This window comes from Dermacentor variabilis, chromosome 2, assembly GCF_050947875.1.
Source record: "Dermacentor variabilis isolate Ectoservices chromosome 2, ASM5094787v1, whole genome shotgun sequence".
NCBI classification, from domain to species: Eukaryota; Metazoa; Arthropoda; class Arachnida; order Ixodida; family Ixodidae; genus Dermacentor; species Dermacentor variabilis.
The window spans coordinates 227,774,022-227,792,205 of record NC_134569.1 but is presented as its reverse complement, the minus strand read 5'-3'; the positions used below and the strand labels follow the sequence as shown (position 1 = coordinate 227,792,205).

Genomic DNA, 18,184 nt, shown 5'->3' with positions numbered 1-18,184 from the left:
GGAGTGGATACGGAAAACAGAAAAATGCATATCAGATATCTTATGCACTGTTGGGGCGGGAGAGGGAGGCTCACGACACCGCAGTCTCCTCCTTATAGAATTTGTCGAGGGATCCAATACATGAATAATAACTGCATTGTCAGTGCCAATGATGCTGCAAACCAATTCCTGAACGCTACGCACTGTCACAAGTAAAATATGTATTCTTTTCATTAAAGAATATACTAGTATGTCCCAAAAATTGTGCCCGAAATAACTGATATCAATGCTTCCATGTTTTTTGTCTCTTTAATAAATAAACAAAATATTCCAAGAACTTTAGAAACATATCAGTTCAAAACCAGCAAAGCACTGCATGCCTCTGATATAAAAAATGTAAAGGCCAAGAAATGAACAAGTTGAACACACGCATTTTAATGAAACTTCCTCACTCAAGAGCCTTGCTTACATTTTTCTACATATGCAACGGCCAGAGGAAAATCTCAATGAAGCAGCTTTCACCGGTCGTGTATTGTGAGTAATTGCATCGAAATTATAGTCGCAACAGAGAGCACATGCATATATAAAGCAGGAGTTCTGCAAAACATATGAGGGTGATCAAATGAAGGCGAGCCAATGCGAATACATGACAAACGGGGTACATTATTTATAAGTAGTCTCCGTGAGCATTTAGACATTTATACCACTGACTAACGAGTCGCGTGATTCATGTCTCATAAAGCTTCTTGGGTTGTTGCTTCAAAAAGTCTGTAACTGACTCTTTCACGTCATCGTTTGAGAGGAATCTAGTTCCCTTGAGCTGTTTTTTCAATTGCCCCAAAATGTGGAAGTGGCAAGGCGACAGGTCTAGTCTGTAGGGCAGATGTTGCAGAGTTTCCCATTTGAAGTTTCCAGTTTTGTGTTAATCACATCAGCGACGTGGGGACGGGCATTATCGTGGAGCAAGATGATCCCATTCGTCAGTTTTTCACGTAGTTTGTTCTTGATTGCGATACGCAGCCGATCGGCCGTTTGACATTATCGGAAACGATCGATAGTCTCACCAGGTTTAGCAAGTTCGATCAGTAATGGCCCCTGACGATCTAAAAAAAAAGTCAACAACGCCTTTCTGGGAGAAATAACGACTTTTGCTTTCTTTGGGGGTGGTGAATTCGAATGTTTCCACAGTAAGCTTTGCCATCATGTTTCAGCCTCGTAGTAGTGGCACCATGATTCGTCCCCGGTCGCAATTGCAGCCAAGAAGTCGTCACCCTCATTGTAATACCGGATCAGATGAGTCAAGGCAGAACCGAACCTCTCCGTCTTCTGGCGGGGGTTCCTAATCTTAGGCATCCATTGCGGCCACAAGTGCCGATGACCGATATGTTCATGAATTATGGTGTGACCTGAACCGCGACTGATGTCCACACGCGGTGCCAATTCATCGATAATTATCCTCTGTTCTTGTCCAATCAGCTCATCAATCTTTGCAGCTGTGTTGGGGGTGATTGCATGGTGGCTTTGGCCCGTTCTTGGATTGTCTTTGCAACCTTCACGGCCTTCTTCGTACCGTTTGCACCAACGCGTCACAGTGGCCAACGAAATGCAATACACAGCAGCCATACGGCGACTAATTTCTTTTTGGGAAACACCTTCAGCTGTCAAAAACCCCACGAAAACCCTCTGCTAAACTTCTGGAGCGTCCATTAGGTCACCGAACCATGTTCAACTCAGTATATGAGAGCATTAAAAAACATTTGTCCTCACACCTGCATGTCACTTTTGTGAATGATACATGCCTGTGTGCGACGCGCGTCCCTCGCATATAGTAAACCGAACCATTAGTGCGCGGGATGGATTGGCTCCCTTTCATTTGACTCGCCCTTATGTATTATAAGTTCGAAAAGACAATGGAATATACAAATGCGAAGATGACGCACGCTTAAGGCAAAAAAGTGTCACTGGAAACAAAGTTCGCTGCACCTATACACAAAACCCCGCAAGAAGATATTTAAATATAGGTATAAGTATCTGATAAATCAACGTATCTGAGAAAAAGTCACTGTATATAATGGGTCAAACAATGCAAGTAGACATGTTGCGCAATCACAGATTCCCAGATCACAGAATCCAAAGTTCCCCGCCCCCCATCCACTTCCCGTGATGTACCATGCACGACTGAAGGCGGCGCGCTTCCTCCCCGCTTTTCTCTCTTGTGCACACAAGACTGCACCACCATGCCACCCCCCTTCCCTACACTTTCACTCGCAAATACAGCATGCGGCTCGCGGTCACAAATTTATCGCCCTTTGACTTTATATTGAATATGAAGGTGAGGGTGAAGGCAGGAATGCGCCTAGACAGTCCATATATTTACTATCGTAATAATATAACAAGAGTATCCGGCAGCAGTAAGACTCCCGCGGCTCATTAGTTTCCACAGAAGAAGAAGTAACAAACTCGAACTTTCACCATGCGACAATGGCTGTGACGCAACAATGTCTCTTATTCTTTTGTGGGGCGGGGTCACTGAAATGAAAAAAAATCTCAAAGGAAAGCATGTTGGCCTCAATCGAAGGCCCACTTTGGGCAAATAATATGGCTACCGAAGGAATAGCGAAGAAAAGCTGAGACGCTTGGTTCACAGAGAGCCATACTTACACTGCTCGGTAACACTGGCTAGACAAAACTTCTCCACAGGGATGGCCGCGAGCGACCATTGTGTCTTTTTCTCGTCTGCTTGCCAGAAAGCGTCCAAAACTCACCCAGGCTAAAATCCTCTCCGCCAGAGAAAAACGAACGTGCACCGAAGTGCGCCACGCGGTGGTCGGGGCAACACGAGAAAAACGCATGCGCTCTGGCTGGCTCTGGCTGGCTCTGGCAGCCCGCAGGTAGTGAGAACAAGAAAATTGAAGAGGCTCAACGTGGTCCTCGCGAATAAAAGTCAAAGTAAAAAAAAATAAAGCGTAGTTACTTTTGCTCGCTTTAGTGACTCGACATGGATGTTTTGACGCAGGTGAAAAAAAATTTTACGTCCTTTTCTGTGACACAAGACGGCCAAAATGAACGTCCACAACGCTTCAAGTGGCTTCGCCTCATCGGACCTCACTGCGTGCTTTATCAACCTGTCTTATAGTGTGTAGATTTGGATTGTCTAGTTGCATGGTCCGATGTACAACTTTAGAAAAGTCAATATACTTTTGGCGTCAAATGTTTAAAAACAGATTAAACCCACAAAGTTCCGAAATTCTGAATCTCGAGCACGACTTTGGAAATGGCAATGCACCTTTCGCATCAAAAGTTTATGAGAACTTTATAGCCATAAAGTTTGGGAATTGAAATTCATGTTCTCGATAGATTCCGTGGCCTCCGCGAGATGCCGCGACGAGCCCGCTCGCCATCAAAACGCCCTGGAAACTTTGTGCTCAGATGGGACTCCTTGCGTTATCTGATTCTTGGTGGATGGGCGTTCCGGCGAAACCCAGCCCTAGTCGCAATGTTTGTGCCGAAATGTTTTTTCGTGCGTGAAAAAAAGTCATTCCAGATAATATCCAGAATGATTTCCAGCACCAGATGTTGTTTTGGTCGGCGGTGCATGACAGCACGAAAAAAGTTTGAGTAGGGGCTGCAGCTCCATAAGCCCCCCTCCCCCTGGCTACGCCTCTGGCTCATGAATAACTTTTCGCGTGGTGGAAACCTTTTAACTTTGATCTGTTTCATGTGTGAAAATATATGAATGCGTTTAATATGTATATATGCATCGAAATACCTGCGTGTGTGGTAGGAATATGTCTCCATGCCCGAATACACAGGCGCATAATGTATGTTTATATGTATATATCTATCCTGTGTAGTATGTAATTACGATAGAGACATCTAGATAATGGTGCTCTTCTTCATATGTATCGAAGCGTAAAATGAATAAGGTCTCTGCTTTTCCTGTATGTTTCATTTGAAGAAAGCATGGCTGCACATATTCTTTTAATTGCTTATGCCGCATGCCAAAATGTAAAGAGTCACAGGCCTTTGTCAGATATTTTAAACATCTAGCCTCTGCGCCTCTAGTAGGCTGTGTATGAAAGATTTATAACAAATATGCTTAAAATGGAAGGTGATTATTTGAGAAAAAAATGCGAGTAGTGAAACACATCGCTGGGGCAATATCGCTTTCGTTATTTGGCTAAGAAGGTCCTTTCGCTTGTCGCAGGTCGTGACTTCGGATGTGCACGGGGAATGATATTCATGTGCCAGCAAAGGTGCATGCGTCTCTACCCAGGGAGCACGGGCTACTGCCAAGGGTTCCGTTGCATGTGCGACACGCACATCCCTATCCGGCGACCTCCTTTTTTCATGGGCTGAGGTGGCTCGGCGACACAATGCCAGGCAGCCGCATTTCTCTCTAATAAACGGCGTCCTTTTCAAACCTTGTCACTCCACGCCAAAACACCTCGCAACGGAGCCTCACTCTACGCGGATGAAGCTCTCAGCTTTGCTCTGGATATCGTCAGCTGATCTATGAGTAACTCGAAAGTCCTAGTGCTAGCGATGGTGCGTAAGCCCTTACAAAAATTTTTAATCTGGTTTTTTAGAAAGACTTTTGTATTTGTTCTGTACAACTCCACTGTTTATTTTTATTGCCTATAGAATTTTCCTATGTAGTTCCAAAAGTTATTTGGCCAGCGCATTCTTATAGGAACTATAAAGACACATTTCTATAGAATCACTGAATGGAGTTACTTTTAAGACCCTAAAGGCAAATTTCTATCGAGTTGCTTCAGAGATGCTAAAGACAAATTTCTATAGAATATTTCTGTCGAGTTCCTTTAGAGATGCTCAAGACGAATTTCTATAGAACATTTCTGATGAGTTGCTTTAGAGATACTAAAGACAAATTTCTATAGAATATTTCTGTGGAGTTGCTCTGAAAATGCTAGAGACAAATTTCTATAGAACATTTCTATCGAGTTGCTGTAGAGAAGCTAAAAACAAATTTCTATAGAACATTTCTATACAGCTGCTTTCGAGTCCTTACAGGCAAATGCCTATAGTAGCTAGGCCGTCATGTGTAACGTGCTTGCAATTTACCAAGGCTCTAGAGAACTGTAATGTAGGCAATAAGGACTACAGTAAATGCAGTTGCAAAAAAATGGGCACTACAATCGCAAACTGTTCAGTTTGAAATGGTTATTGCACTTCAGGCTAGATACATGCTTCATATATGTCACATACGCGCTTCAGACTAGAACTTGCAACACACAAACTGTAGCTGCCAACATGCTTCTCGGGTCAAGCTGGTGGTGCTAACGCACGAAACATGAGGTAAAAAATCAGTGGCAGACTTGATTACAGTTGGCACCTGGCAAGAACAGGCTTGACTAGGACCTGAAACCTTGCCATTAAAACTGCAAAATGGCCGCGTGCTCCAGCAGTGCACATTAAATGGTTGGATACTAAAGCCGGATACCTGCCGTGGTTGCTCAGTGGCTATGGTGTTAGACTGCTGAGCACGAGGTCGCGGGATCGAATCCAGGCCACGGCGGCCTCATTTCGATGGGGGCGAAATGCGAAAACACCCGTGTACTTAGATTTAGGTGCACGTTAAAGAACCCCAGGTGGTACAAATTTCCGGAGTCCTCCACTACGGCGTGCCTCATAATCAGGAAGTGGTTTTGCCACGTAAAAACCCCATAATTCACTAAAGCCGGAACATAGACTGATATGAATGTGCACTGCAATGTTGTGTCAGCCTGAACGAAAGAACACAGCATTTTTGTCTATGTTTAAGCGCGAAAATAACAGTAGCAGTCCCTGCAAAAATGTGGCAAATAGTGGTCTTCATAGATAAGTACACCATATACCGAAACCCCACAGCATTTTAGTCTATGTTCATGTGTAAAATTAACACTGGCAGTCCCTGCAAAAATGTGGCAAATTGTGGTCTTCATACAGAAGTACACCATAAATTGCACAAAGTTTAAAAGCTTGAATTTCGTTGTAAGGGAAAAAATTTTGAGATCAGAGCCGATATTCTAAAGTTAGGGTGAGAAATACAAACCAGACCAACACACGCAATACCTAAAAAAAATATTTAGCTCAGGAGCTCCTATGTAATGCACATGAACAGTAAAATCGTTTTTCTCGGCAAGTATGGGACCAAATTCGATGAGGTTTGATACATTAAAAAATTTTAAAATAATAATTTTCACTTTAACGCGATCAATTCTTATTAAATATTGCTGAATATAGCCAAACTTGAAGGAAAAGAAACTTGCTCAGTTTGCAACTGTATATTACAAGAAAAGCACTAGCACAATTCCGTTAATTCTGTAATTTTGCTATTCAAGTACATCCAAAATACAGAAATATTTTGAGACAGCCACATGACTAAATTGAATTAAGTTTGTGGCATTTGAGAAAGTTAAATTCTACTCGTTGCAGGAAGAACTATATCATTGAGAGCCTAGAGGCAAAATTATTCAAAATTGGCAGGTTTAAGAAAAATAACGCCACGAAGCTTAATAATCCACGTCTCTGTGCCGCAAACAGATAATGTAGTTCTGCAGACTCCATCTGCTATGTCTAAACTTAGCAAATTTGCTATATAAATTTACAGCTTACATGAAATTGTTGCGATGTTTCAATTTTCCGCATCTACTCAGAAATTAGTGATTGTATAATAGCGCGAAATGCGATATCTCAAATCTGCCAGATTAAATTATGGTATTAGGTCCAATAGAAATGTGATCTCGTTTTTTACCTATGAGTAAGATTTCTTAACCTTACAGCTTTGTTTCTTAAAATTTTACTGTTTTCATGCATTCGTATCAAAAGCCGACTAGTTGCCTAATAACGTTTCATCGTGGTAATGTGCTACAAGAATTTTGCTTTTTCGAAAAACATGTTTACTTTGATGCAACGACATTTCTTTATTTTATCTGATTCCTTGTTGGAATCCTGTAAAGCATTCATGAGATACGAATAAATAAATATTAAGTGAAGAGGTAAAAAAAATAAATATTACAGTTTCTCTTAGCATTCGACCACCAGCATGACATGTATGGAGCTTTGGCTTCTGCTCCCATGTTGCAACTTCATTCTTACATGATCACCTGCAATTTCACTCCCCGGGAAAAAAGCGAGGAGAGGCTAGCTTTTAGCCTCATTTGGTCCGTCTAGTAGTCGGCGACAGTGGAGCCTGCAAAATACAATTGAAATTAATTTTCAGAGGGTTTAATGAATATTCAGCCATAATGTATTGGCAGGCACAAACATGACACAAGTATGTATATAGTTGTAGCACTGTGCTAAGTTTCATTTGGGTATTTCAGAAAAAAATTATAACAACGAAGTTTCAGAACGCCCCACCTCCCTCACCACTCTGCCAAAGAGGGGCAGTTCTTTTGAGAGTCACTTCTGAGAATATTTTCACTTTCCCAAGAATCTGTGACATTAGCACTGGGCCAATGTGCCTGGCCCTAGAGTATCATTGCTAATGAAAAAAAAAAGGTATCTCTAAACGACAACAGCCCAGTCACACAACAATCTCATCTTGCAGTGACAACACATTCCCGTTTATAACATAATCAAGTAGGAACACCCATGAGCTAAATGTCCTATAGAGACGTCACACTATGCATAGCAAACAAATTTTTCTGAAAAGAAGGGAATCACCTAATGGCTCCTATTGAGCTTTAGACAAAATTCATATTCCATAGGTGTTAGCCATAGTTGGTATGTACGATGCTTAACACGTCAGTAATAAGTTTCTCACGTGGAGCACAAGATTGAGCAATCATGATAATGCATGTAAGTATACATTGCATGGGGACAATAATGTTTTATGGTTCTCGCAAATTATTTTAGATAACTGCCAATGTGTGGTATTTGGAACACAGTCGCAGTTTCACTTTCAGATACAATGACACAGTATATTTGTGCTTTTTGAGTTATCGAAACAACTAGTTTCTAATTTATTATGGGTATGTACACTAACGTCTACCCTGAGCGCAATGAAGGAAATTCCCAATTGTAATGGTAAAGTTTATTAAGTTTTCATTAAAAAAGGTCCTTCTTGTCGCATGGCATGTGAAAAACAGTAAACAAGAATTATACTCAGGAATCACGTAAATTTGAAAATTGATTGCATAACTGCTCTATACGTCAAGCAGGAGATTTGACCAGGAATAAGGTGCCTGAAGCTAGTAGCAACAAACAAATTTGTTACTGCTGGAGGTTGCGGATAATTCAGTAAACAAATTGTGACCCACTGTTTTTTTTTGTGGCATTTCTCAGCGATCTTGTTGGTCAATGAGCTGCCGTAAGTGAACAAAACGGATGAACAGTCTAAATCCGGCGTGCCGTCCCAGTCCCATCGGTGCATGGTCAAATGGGACGAGCATACTGGTCCCTTGAGTTAATTATGGTGGTCTCCTAGGCATATGTTGAGCCACTCACTAGTCTGCTGCATGTACATTTGATCAAATATACACATGATCGCAGGAATAGACTACATACCCCTGGCAGACACACGACAAATTTAGAGGTATGTTTATAAAAGTAATTATGGGGTTTTACTTGCCAAAACCACGATCTGATTATGCGGCACGCCGTAGTGGGGATTCCAGAAATTCGGACTGCCTGAGGTTCTTAAACGTGCACCTAAATCCAAGTACATGGGTGTTTTCGCATTTCGCCCCCATCAAAATTCGGCCGCCGTGGCCGGGATTCGATCCCGCGACCTCGAGCTTAGTAACCCAACACCATAGACACTAAGCAACCACGGCGGGTTTATTGGCATTTTTAAGCAAGCCTTCCTTGTCAGGATACCTATATATCCAGTGAAAAAGAAAGTATGCAGAATATGCATGGCAGTGCGCAAGTTAATTGAGAAAGCCAAGCAGGCAAGAGAGGCTTCCTCAGTTAAAGATACCAGCAAATTTGTCCGGTGTGTGTCGTAAGGAGTGTACTGTATCCCTTTCGCACGTGGTCAAGAGTACATAGGGTAAACTGGCCGGTGGCTTATCGTGTGCCTAAGAGATCACCGTATTTTATTCAAAAGACGAGTATGGTCGTCAAACTTGGCCATACATTTCCACAATGGGGCTTTATGTTGGATTACAATCGTTCATCTGTTCTCATCCACCGTAAAAAATTTACTAGTGAAATCAGTGAGGCATACCGCATAAATAGCAAAATATGCGAAAGAGCCCCCATTTTTAATGCAACAACCAAAGAAGGCATCCTGTGTAGATCACAAGGGATCGAAATCAGTCTGTGCCTATTTCTACTGAAGTAAATGCAGCGTAACCGGCCTTCATATTAATTTTCAAGAAATTCAAGCTCATCGAATGTGTATTTGTCAGTGGCTGTTATTATGAGGACAAGACAAAAATAAAAACTAAACATGTCAATGATAAACAATGGTGTGCACACTACGTGCTTAGACCTGCGACACATTTAGCCCACTTCACTTCAAATTCTTACATGCACAGAAAACTGCACGAGATTGTAGAGCAAACAGAAAAAAAGATACGTACATAAAAGATACAGCATAGGAAATAACTTTCAAAGATTAAAACCACAATAAAAGTTATAAATACACTATGTACACTGCAAAAATTAAAATAGCTTGCAGCCAAGCAACTTACGCGAGAAAAAATGCTAAACGTCAGGAAAGGTTAGGTATAGTTTTGTACAGAACACGATAATGTGGGCATAATGGCTATGCACACAAATAAGCATCACGTTCAATAAAGGTTCATAAATATTTATCCTCTTTATAAGCTGCGTGAAGTAATGTGTTCATAAACTTCACCATGAATGATACCAAGCCCACTTTTTGGGACGTGCACTTCATACACACCTGACATGGCTGGCCATCCAGATCACACGCCATGCTGCTGCAGCCATATATCCACGGGGTCTGCATTTCTGGGGGCTCCTCGATCTTGTGGTTTATGTTGTGGGTCACGGTCTCACTACTACAAAATGAGTTCTGTGTTAGCTTATAGCAGTGGTACAATAATGATGTCATATCGAGAACACATGCAAGCAGCCCCTAAAGAGTCACGAAAACAATGTTTGCACCAATGTGCCAAGTGAGCAAAAGGTTGAAATCATCGAATGTACTGATAATAGGGACCTCTTCATCAAAGTAAAATTTTGGACATGCCGCAGCACCACATTACAATGTAATTTTGTTTTTCCATTACTTTCCCCTGTAATGTTTAGTTAAGTGAAAGTTAAGTGAACACATCTTGTTTTGAAAATAAAGCTGTATTAGGAGCAAGCTGTGATTAGCTTACAGTTTTTCCCTAGAGCTGTTCGTTAGCAGAAAACCTCGTAAGCAGAGATAGTGCACAATGTCGAAGCATTTATAAGCGTGGAAACGGAATTCAAGAAAGAATCGGTCAAGAGGTAGACGGGTCGTTTCTCTTTGAAGTAACTTCCTAGTGTCGTATAAGTGTAGCCCAGAAATTGTTCACACGATCTCAGAGGTTCACGTGTGCAGTGTATGATGTTTCCGTGCCCCTTGTAACTGTCCGTCACGTAGCAACAAATATACGATGGTATTTAATTTTGCTCGTGAGGCGCAGGTTACGCTTATGTGGTCTGTATCTTGCTTTCGTGTCCGTGTGTTAGCGTGCGCAGATCGCGCTCATGTTGTCCAGGCCTTCTGTGTGCATTGTGCGACCCTCCAATATTCCTAAAAAAATTGCACGTTTGTGAAGCGTGCATTTGTCGCATTTGAGTGGTGTGTTCCAGAAATGTGCGGCGGCGTTCGATGTGTTTCCACCCCAAGTGCTGTATTCACTGCATTCCAGCCAATAGATAACACACGGCTGCTTACTCGCCGTTTTGCTTAGTGTCTTTGGTCATCTTTGTGATTTACCTGCATATGCGATAGAAACCACAATGCGCGCTCCCGTGACATTATTTTGGTCTTTCTAATTTCGATTAGTGCCTTGTTCGCCTTCGTCAACGAGTGTCTTTTTAAAGACGCTCTTGCTTGATAGTAAACACCTCAGAAATGGGGTTGAAATAATCAGCCTTTTCATTCCTCGAAAAGTGCGTGAGTGGCAATATTACAAGCACTTAGTGACACAGCTCTGTATACATCTAATTAAAAAGCAAAATATCTAAACGTGCTACGGTGCGTGAACCTCACTATGATGTGTCAATATCTCAGTACGCTAACAGTGCACTAGGCCTTGCATTAAGCGCAAATGCAATTGTCCAATTTGCTTTGAAGTAATGTACATCACTTTTTCATATCATTTGTTCCATGTACAAAATTTTGCATGGGTGCATTGTCGCGTTTCCGAGTTAGAAAGACAACTTGAGATAATATTTAACAGTATTGAACCCCTTCTATTGAATGTTTATAGAGTGCAAATATATAGCCATTCTTAGACAGGCCGCACTTTAGCTTCTTTATGTCCTATAAACGTTCCTCTATAGAAGTCAGTACATATGATGTCATAGGATGGCACATTTTTAGAATGGTAATGGTGAGCCAGTCTATAGACATGCCGCATTATAAGTGCTAAAATGTTCTATAAACATTCTTCTAAAAAATGTTGTACATATGATGACAACAAACTCCCTATAGGCTGCTTATAGAGGGTCAATGGAGAGTCAGTATATAGACAAGCCACATTAGAAGTGTTAAAAACGTTCTATAGACATTATTTTATAGAATTTAGTACATATGATATTGTTGCAGGAAGAAAGCGGGTCCACGAGTGTAAAATAACGTATATTTACAACTGGCGCATATGGCGTTCAGGCAACTCCCAGACTTCGTCTTCGTCTAGTCCAATCCAACTTATTCATTGCCTTCACCGTAACATCACCCTCCCGGCGGAGTAGCTCCATCCCGGTACAAATTATAGAGCCTCACTTAATGGGGGAACATAGGGCTTAAGCTTGGCGACGTGAACAACATCGCTGGTGACGTTGCGGTGCACTGAAGGCTGACCGACTGGGGCGATCTCGTATGTCACGTCGGACAGTCGGCGTAAGATCTGGTACGGAACAGAATACCGGGAAAGTAGTTTTTCCGACAAGCCGACGCGACGTGAAGGCGCCCAGAGAAGGACAAGGGAACCAGGTGAAAAATGGTAGTCTCGGGGCCGAAGGTCGTAGCGTCGCTTTTGAGAAGCTTGCGAGACTGTGAGGCGATGACGGGCGACATCTCGGGCCTGGGCGGCTAAGTCAATAGCATCGCGAGCGTAACCAGTGCTAGGTGATTGTACTGCGGAAGGTAGCAAGGTGTCAAAGGGCAAGGTGGGGTCGCGGCCATACAAAAGGTAAAATGGTGAAAATCCGGCAGTGTCATGACGGGACGAGTTGTATGCGAAAGTGATGTATGGTAAAGCGACGTCCCAGTCACGGTGATCGTCGGAAACGTACATGGCCAGCATTTCAGTTAGCGTGCGGTTGAGTCGCTCGGTGAGGCCGTTCGTTTGAGGGTGGTACGCGGTAGCAATGTGGTGTTCTGTTGCGCAGGAGCGGAGCAGGTCATCGACGACCTTCGATAAAAAGTAGCGGCCGCGATCCGTCAGCAACTGGCGAGGGGCGCCGTGGTGCAGGATGACGTCGTATAGTAAGAAGTCTGCGACATCTGTAGAGCAGCTGGTTGGTAGCGCTCGTGCGATGGCATATATCGTGGCATAATCGGTTGCTACAGCAATCCATTTGTTGCCTTTGATAGAAATTGGAAAGGGCCCAAGGAGGTCTAGGCCCACACGAAAGAAAGGCTTTGTGGGGATATCAATTGGTTGAAGCAAACCAGCGGGAGGCGTAGCAGGCGTCTTCCGGCGCTGACATAGGTCGCAAGAAGTGAAATTAACGGCGCACAGAGCGATAAATGCCGGGCCAGAAGAAGCGGCGCCGCAGGCGGTCGTATGTACGAGTGATGCCCAGGTGTCCAGCAGTAGGAGCGTCGTGAAGTTGCTGGAGCACGGCTAGTCGAAGGTGCTTGGGAACGACTAGGAGGAGCTCCGGGCCGTCAGGACGAACGCTACGACGGTATAAAGTTCCATCGCGCAAGGTGAACATGCGGAGGGACGGTTCATTGGGCGAGGAGCTTAGGCGTTCCATAAGTGTTCGAATGACAGGATCTTTGCGCTGCTCGTCGCCAATATGGAGGAAGTCGGAGATAGATAGAACACTGATGTCCGAGTCTGCATCGGTATCGTCCGGTTGATCCACGGGATTGCGGGACAGGCAGTCAGCGTCTTTATGCAGGCGCCCTGACTTATACATAATAGAATATGTATATTCCTGTAGACGCAAGGCCCAACGTGCAAGTCGTCCAGTTGGGTCGTTCAAAGAGGAGAGCCAGCAGAGGGCGTGATGATCTGTTACGACGCAGAAGCTTCGACCGAAAAGGTACGGCCGCAATTTCGCGACCGCCCATACGAGCGCGAGACATTCTCTCTCGGTAATGGAGTGATTTCGCTCGGGCATGGAAAGAAGGCGGCTAGCGTAAGTGATGACACGGTCTTAGCCCTGTTTACGCTGACCGAGGACAGCGCCGATGCCATGACCACTCGCGTCAGTTCGTACTTCAGTGGGCGCAGAAGGGTCAAAGTGTGACAGAATTGGGGAAGTTGTAAGCCGTTCAATCAGGGTAGAAAAGGCTTTCTCCTGCAGAGGTCCCCAAGAGAAAGAGACGTCTTTCTTAAGAAGGTCAGTGAGAGGATGAGCGATGTCGGCAAAATGTTTCTCAAATCGCCGGAAATAAGAGCATAAGCCCACAAAACTACGGACATCGTTTGTTGAACAAAGTACAGGAAAATTTCGCACGGCGTGAACGTTCTCTGGATCAGGTTGGATTCCGGCGGCGTTTACGAGATGGCCGAGCATGTTAATTTCACGGTGACCGAAATGGCACTTGGAGGAGTTTAGCTGAAGGCCAGCCCTGCGAGACACGGAGAGTACGGTTGTGAGGCGCCGCAGGTGGCTCTCAAAGTTCGGCGAAAACACAATCACATCGTCTAGGTAATACAGGCATGTAGACCACTTCAAGCCGCGCAAGAGGGAGCCCATCATGCGCTCGAATGTAGCTGGCGCATTGCATAATCACAAACGGCATGACTTTAAATTGGTACAGACCGTCCGATCTGACGAAGGCTGTTTTCTCGCGGTCCATCTCATCGACGCTAATCGGCCAATAGCCGGAGCGGAGGTCAATTGATGAAAAGTATTGGAATCTGTGAAGGCAGTCAAGAGCATCATCAATGCGCGGCAGGGGATAAACATCCTTCTTTGTTATCCTGTTGAGGTGACGGTAGTCAACGCAGAAGCGCCACGAGTTGTCTTTTTTCTTTACTAAGACCACCGGTGATGCCCACGGGCTACTGAAAGGTTCAATGATGTCCTTGTCCATCATCCTGTCTACTTCTTTCTGTATGATGACCCTTTCTGTTGCGGAGACACGATATGGCCGCCTATGAATGGGGCTGGCGTCACCGGTGTTGATGCGATGCGTGACAACAGATGTCTGGCCAAGTGGACGGTCGTCCAAATCAAAGATGTCCCGAAAAGATGACAGGAGGTGACGAAGAGCAGTTGTTTGCTCGGAAGGAAGGTCAGGGGCGATCATCTTAAAAACATCGTCCACAGGCGTCGAGTACGGAGGTGGGGGTGACAAAGGTCCGTTGGTATTGACGAAGGATTCAGAGGTCAAAGAAGAAATCTCAAATTCTTCCAAACGAGTGATATGCCCTATGGCGATACCGTGTGGCAGCACATGCGACGAAAATCTAAAATTGAGGATGAGCACGCGAGCGCAGTTTTCGCGGATCCGGATTAAGGTGCTCGGTAGGCCAATATTGCGCGACAAAACCACGTCAGTAAGCGGCGACACGACGTACTCGCCACCAGGTACGGGACGACAGGGCGTCAGGAAGACATTTGTAGCCGCTTGTGGAGACAGCCTTGCAAACTCAGCACAACATAAGTGGTGTGAAAGACAAGTTGTTGCGTCGGCAGCAAGCGGCAGATCCAACTGTACAACACCTGCGGAGCAGTCAATTTGGGCAGAGTGTTTCGAAAGGAAGTCGAGGCCGAGGATTAGGTCGTGTGGACAGTGTTCAAGGACGATAAATAGAACAACGGCATAATGGCCCCCAATGGTCACACGTGCTGTGCACATTCCAAGGACAGGTGAAGTACTCCCATCGGCGACTCGCACAGTGCACGGTACGGCGGGTGTCAGAACCTTTTTGAGCCTTCGGCGGAGAGCAGCGCTCATAACTGAAAGCTGCGCTCCTGTGTCAACGAGAGATCTAACAGGAACGCCATCAACTTCAATGTCAAGTAGGGTTCCACATGTAGGCAGGGTCAACAGAGGATTTGTGGGCCGCGTCAGAGTTGCAGCTTCACCTCCGGGAGCTGCACTGCCTAGTTTCCCGAAGCGAAGCGAGCGCTGGCAGAAGGGGACGAAGAGCGGTGAACGAGAGGCGAACGGGACCTACGACCTTGCGGAGACGGGGAGCGGCTGGATCTTGGTGGAGCACTGTCGGCGTTGATGTTCCTAGTCGGCGTACAGGGCGAGAAAGTACGATTGTCTGGTACTTGGCGGTAGTGACTCGGAGACGACCACCGAGGAGGCGACGACCAATGGTTGCGGCAATGACGGGCGATGTGTCCAATACCGGAACAATTAGAACAGATAGGTTTATCATCCGCTGTGCGCCAGTCAGTTGGGTTGCGACGAGGGGGCGGAAAGCTTTGCGTCTGGGAGCGAGCCGTCGGAGTAATCTCGTAGGTGTTTGTATGGCGGACCGAGAGCAGAGAGATGGAATGCCCAAACTTGCCATTTCCTCCCGAACGACCGCTTGTATAAGGGAGACAGCGGGCACGCTTTCCCGACAGCCAGAACGGACTGGAGGCGGAGCCATGGCCTCAAGCTCACGGCGAACGATGCGCGTGATTTCTCCCGGTCCTGCGGGCTGAACGAACCGCGGCGGGTCTTCGCTAGAAGATGTCGCGGCGGTATTAAGCAATCGGTCGAAAGTTTGAGCGACGCGGCAGCCCTTCGCTTGTTCGAAGCGCCGGCACTCCTTTATAATTGCATCCACAGTGGCACAATCCTTGCGCATCAGGAGATTGAAGGCATCGTCTGCAATACCTTTCAGTATGTGACCAATCTTGTCTGCCTCGGTCATGTTGTTATCAGCCTTGCGACAAAGGGCCAGCACATCGTGTATGTAGACGACATAGGATTCTGTGGACGTTTGTGCGCGACACACAAGTTCTTTTTTTTGCCGCCAGCTGACGACCGACAGGTCTGCCAAACAGGTCTCGCATTTTTTCTTTGCAGCGATCCCACCTCGTTAGGTCAGCTTCGTGTGTGTCGTACCATTGCCTCGCAGTTCCTCTTAGGTAAAATATCACGTTTGCTAGCATCACTGTTGGATCCCACCTTTTGTTGTCGCACACACGTTCGTACATCGTACGCCAGTCCTCGACGTTGGCGTTGTCCGTGCCACAACATGTCCCTGGGTCCCGCGGATGAGTGAGGATGACCATTGGCACGGGTTGCTGAGGCGTTGTCGCTTGTGTCGGTTGATTTGCCATTGTGGCGGCAGGTAGATGACGTCCGCTGCGAAGTCCCGTGATTGTACCCTGCACCTTCAACCAAAATGTTGCAGGAAGAAAGCAGGTCCACGAGTGTAAAATAACGTATATTTACAACTGTTGTATATGGCGTTCAGGCAACTGCCAGACTTCGTCTTCGTCTAGTCCAATCCAACTTCTTCGTTGCCTTCACCGCAACAATATTAACACACCCTCTATGGAACGTTTATAGAGGGCGAATGGAAAGCCATTCTATGGACAGATAGCGTTAGAAGTTTTAAAGACATTCTAGAAAAATTCCTTTAAAGATTTCAGTACATATGACGTCAATATTTCCCATATATTGTGTGTGAAATGACTTGTTTCTATAGACAGATTTCTTTAGACTTCTTATATATGTTTCGTGCAGAAGACTCTAGATCGCGAGTTCCTATAGAGTCCCTTTTGACTCCATAGGAACTCATTAGGAGTTCTAAAGGAACTCTAAATCCATTTTCATAAGGGAGTAGCCTTCCTGGTGCAGTATTTGGCCACCAGTTCACTCACAAACCTCGCAATTAAAGCCCAGTCCTCGGCTCCCAGCGGCTGTGGAGCACCTGACCAAGGCGGCGGTGAAGCGTGCAATGTAGCCGAGGGTGCTAGGAATCTCAGGCCGCAAGTGGAAGCTGTAGATGGAAACATTCAACACGGCAACACGCATCAATGAAATTAGTTTAGCAGAGGTGTTTCAGATATTATCAGACATTCGCTGGCAAGCCTTAGTGAGGATACATGGGCTGACATGACTTCATAGAAGAATACAAGGTGCGGTTTTTTTCTACAGGAAGAATATACAGTGCTGCCTAATGGCCACTTATCTTTCTACAGGGCCCTTCCAGATAAAAGGGAATACAGGACAGGATTTCTAATTCATACCAGCATAGGAGGCGGACGGGCAATGATAAATTCTACTGTAATAATGATAGCATAGCACTGATCGTAATAATGATAAAACCACACATGAATTACTGGTAACGCAAGCCTAGCTGCCATTTTCGGTCACCTTCAAGAAGTAGAACAGTTCTATTAAAATGTTGAATTACCGATGACAAAGCCGAAAACTCAGCCTGCACTAGTCATAGACGACTTCAATGGCCCTGTGGGGACAAAGCTGGCTAGGCAACAGGCACTCGCCAACTGCAGCATCGACTCTAGGAACAACTGAAGATGTGTTAGTAGAGCTTCGGAGGCACAATAAGAGTAAATATACACGAAAAAATCTTAATAGAGAAACAAAACAAATTCGGCTGAAGCCATGTCAGGATGACTGTCAAAGATAAGGGGTTTAGCAGTGCACCACTAGAGCAACAGAACGTATTGCCACCGTCAAACCTTACGTATGAGGCGTTTACTGCAGAGGGACTTCTCTCGCGCGCGTCCCTACAAACACTCAGCGTCGTGTAGCGGCGCTGCCGCGAAGCGTGCTTGCGTGCGCCCTCCAAAATACGTGTCGTGCCGGTGCATGCGAACGCTGACAATGGCCATGTGGAACCGGTTTCCTCCCTCGTGCTTTTTTGTGGACACGCTCCGACATCTAGAGGCACTGCTGGGAAGACCGTGCATGGCATCCGAAGCC

The 18,184-nt window shown here is 45.2% G+C and overlaps 1 protein-coding gene across 2 annotated transcripts in view; it reads left to right on the top strand.

Moving 5' to 3' along the window:
- LOC142571209 (longicornsin-like) overlaps positions 1–4,400 on the top strand; it is a 52,887-nt gene extending 48,487 nt beyond the window's left edge. For both annotated transcript variants that reach the window (XM_075679481.1, XM_075679480.1), the window contains one exon: positions 4,187–4,400. In XM_075679481.1, the coding sequence (XP_075535596.1) occupies positions 4,187–4,338 (152 nt within the window). In that variant the 3' untranslated portion in view covers positions 4,339–4,400. The remainder of the gene's footprint in view (positions 1–4,186) is intronic.
- The last annotated feature ends 13,784 nt before the right edge of the window (positions 4,401–18,184 follow it).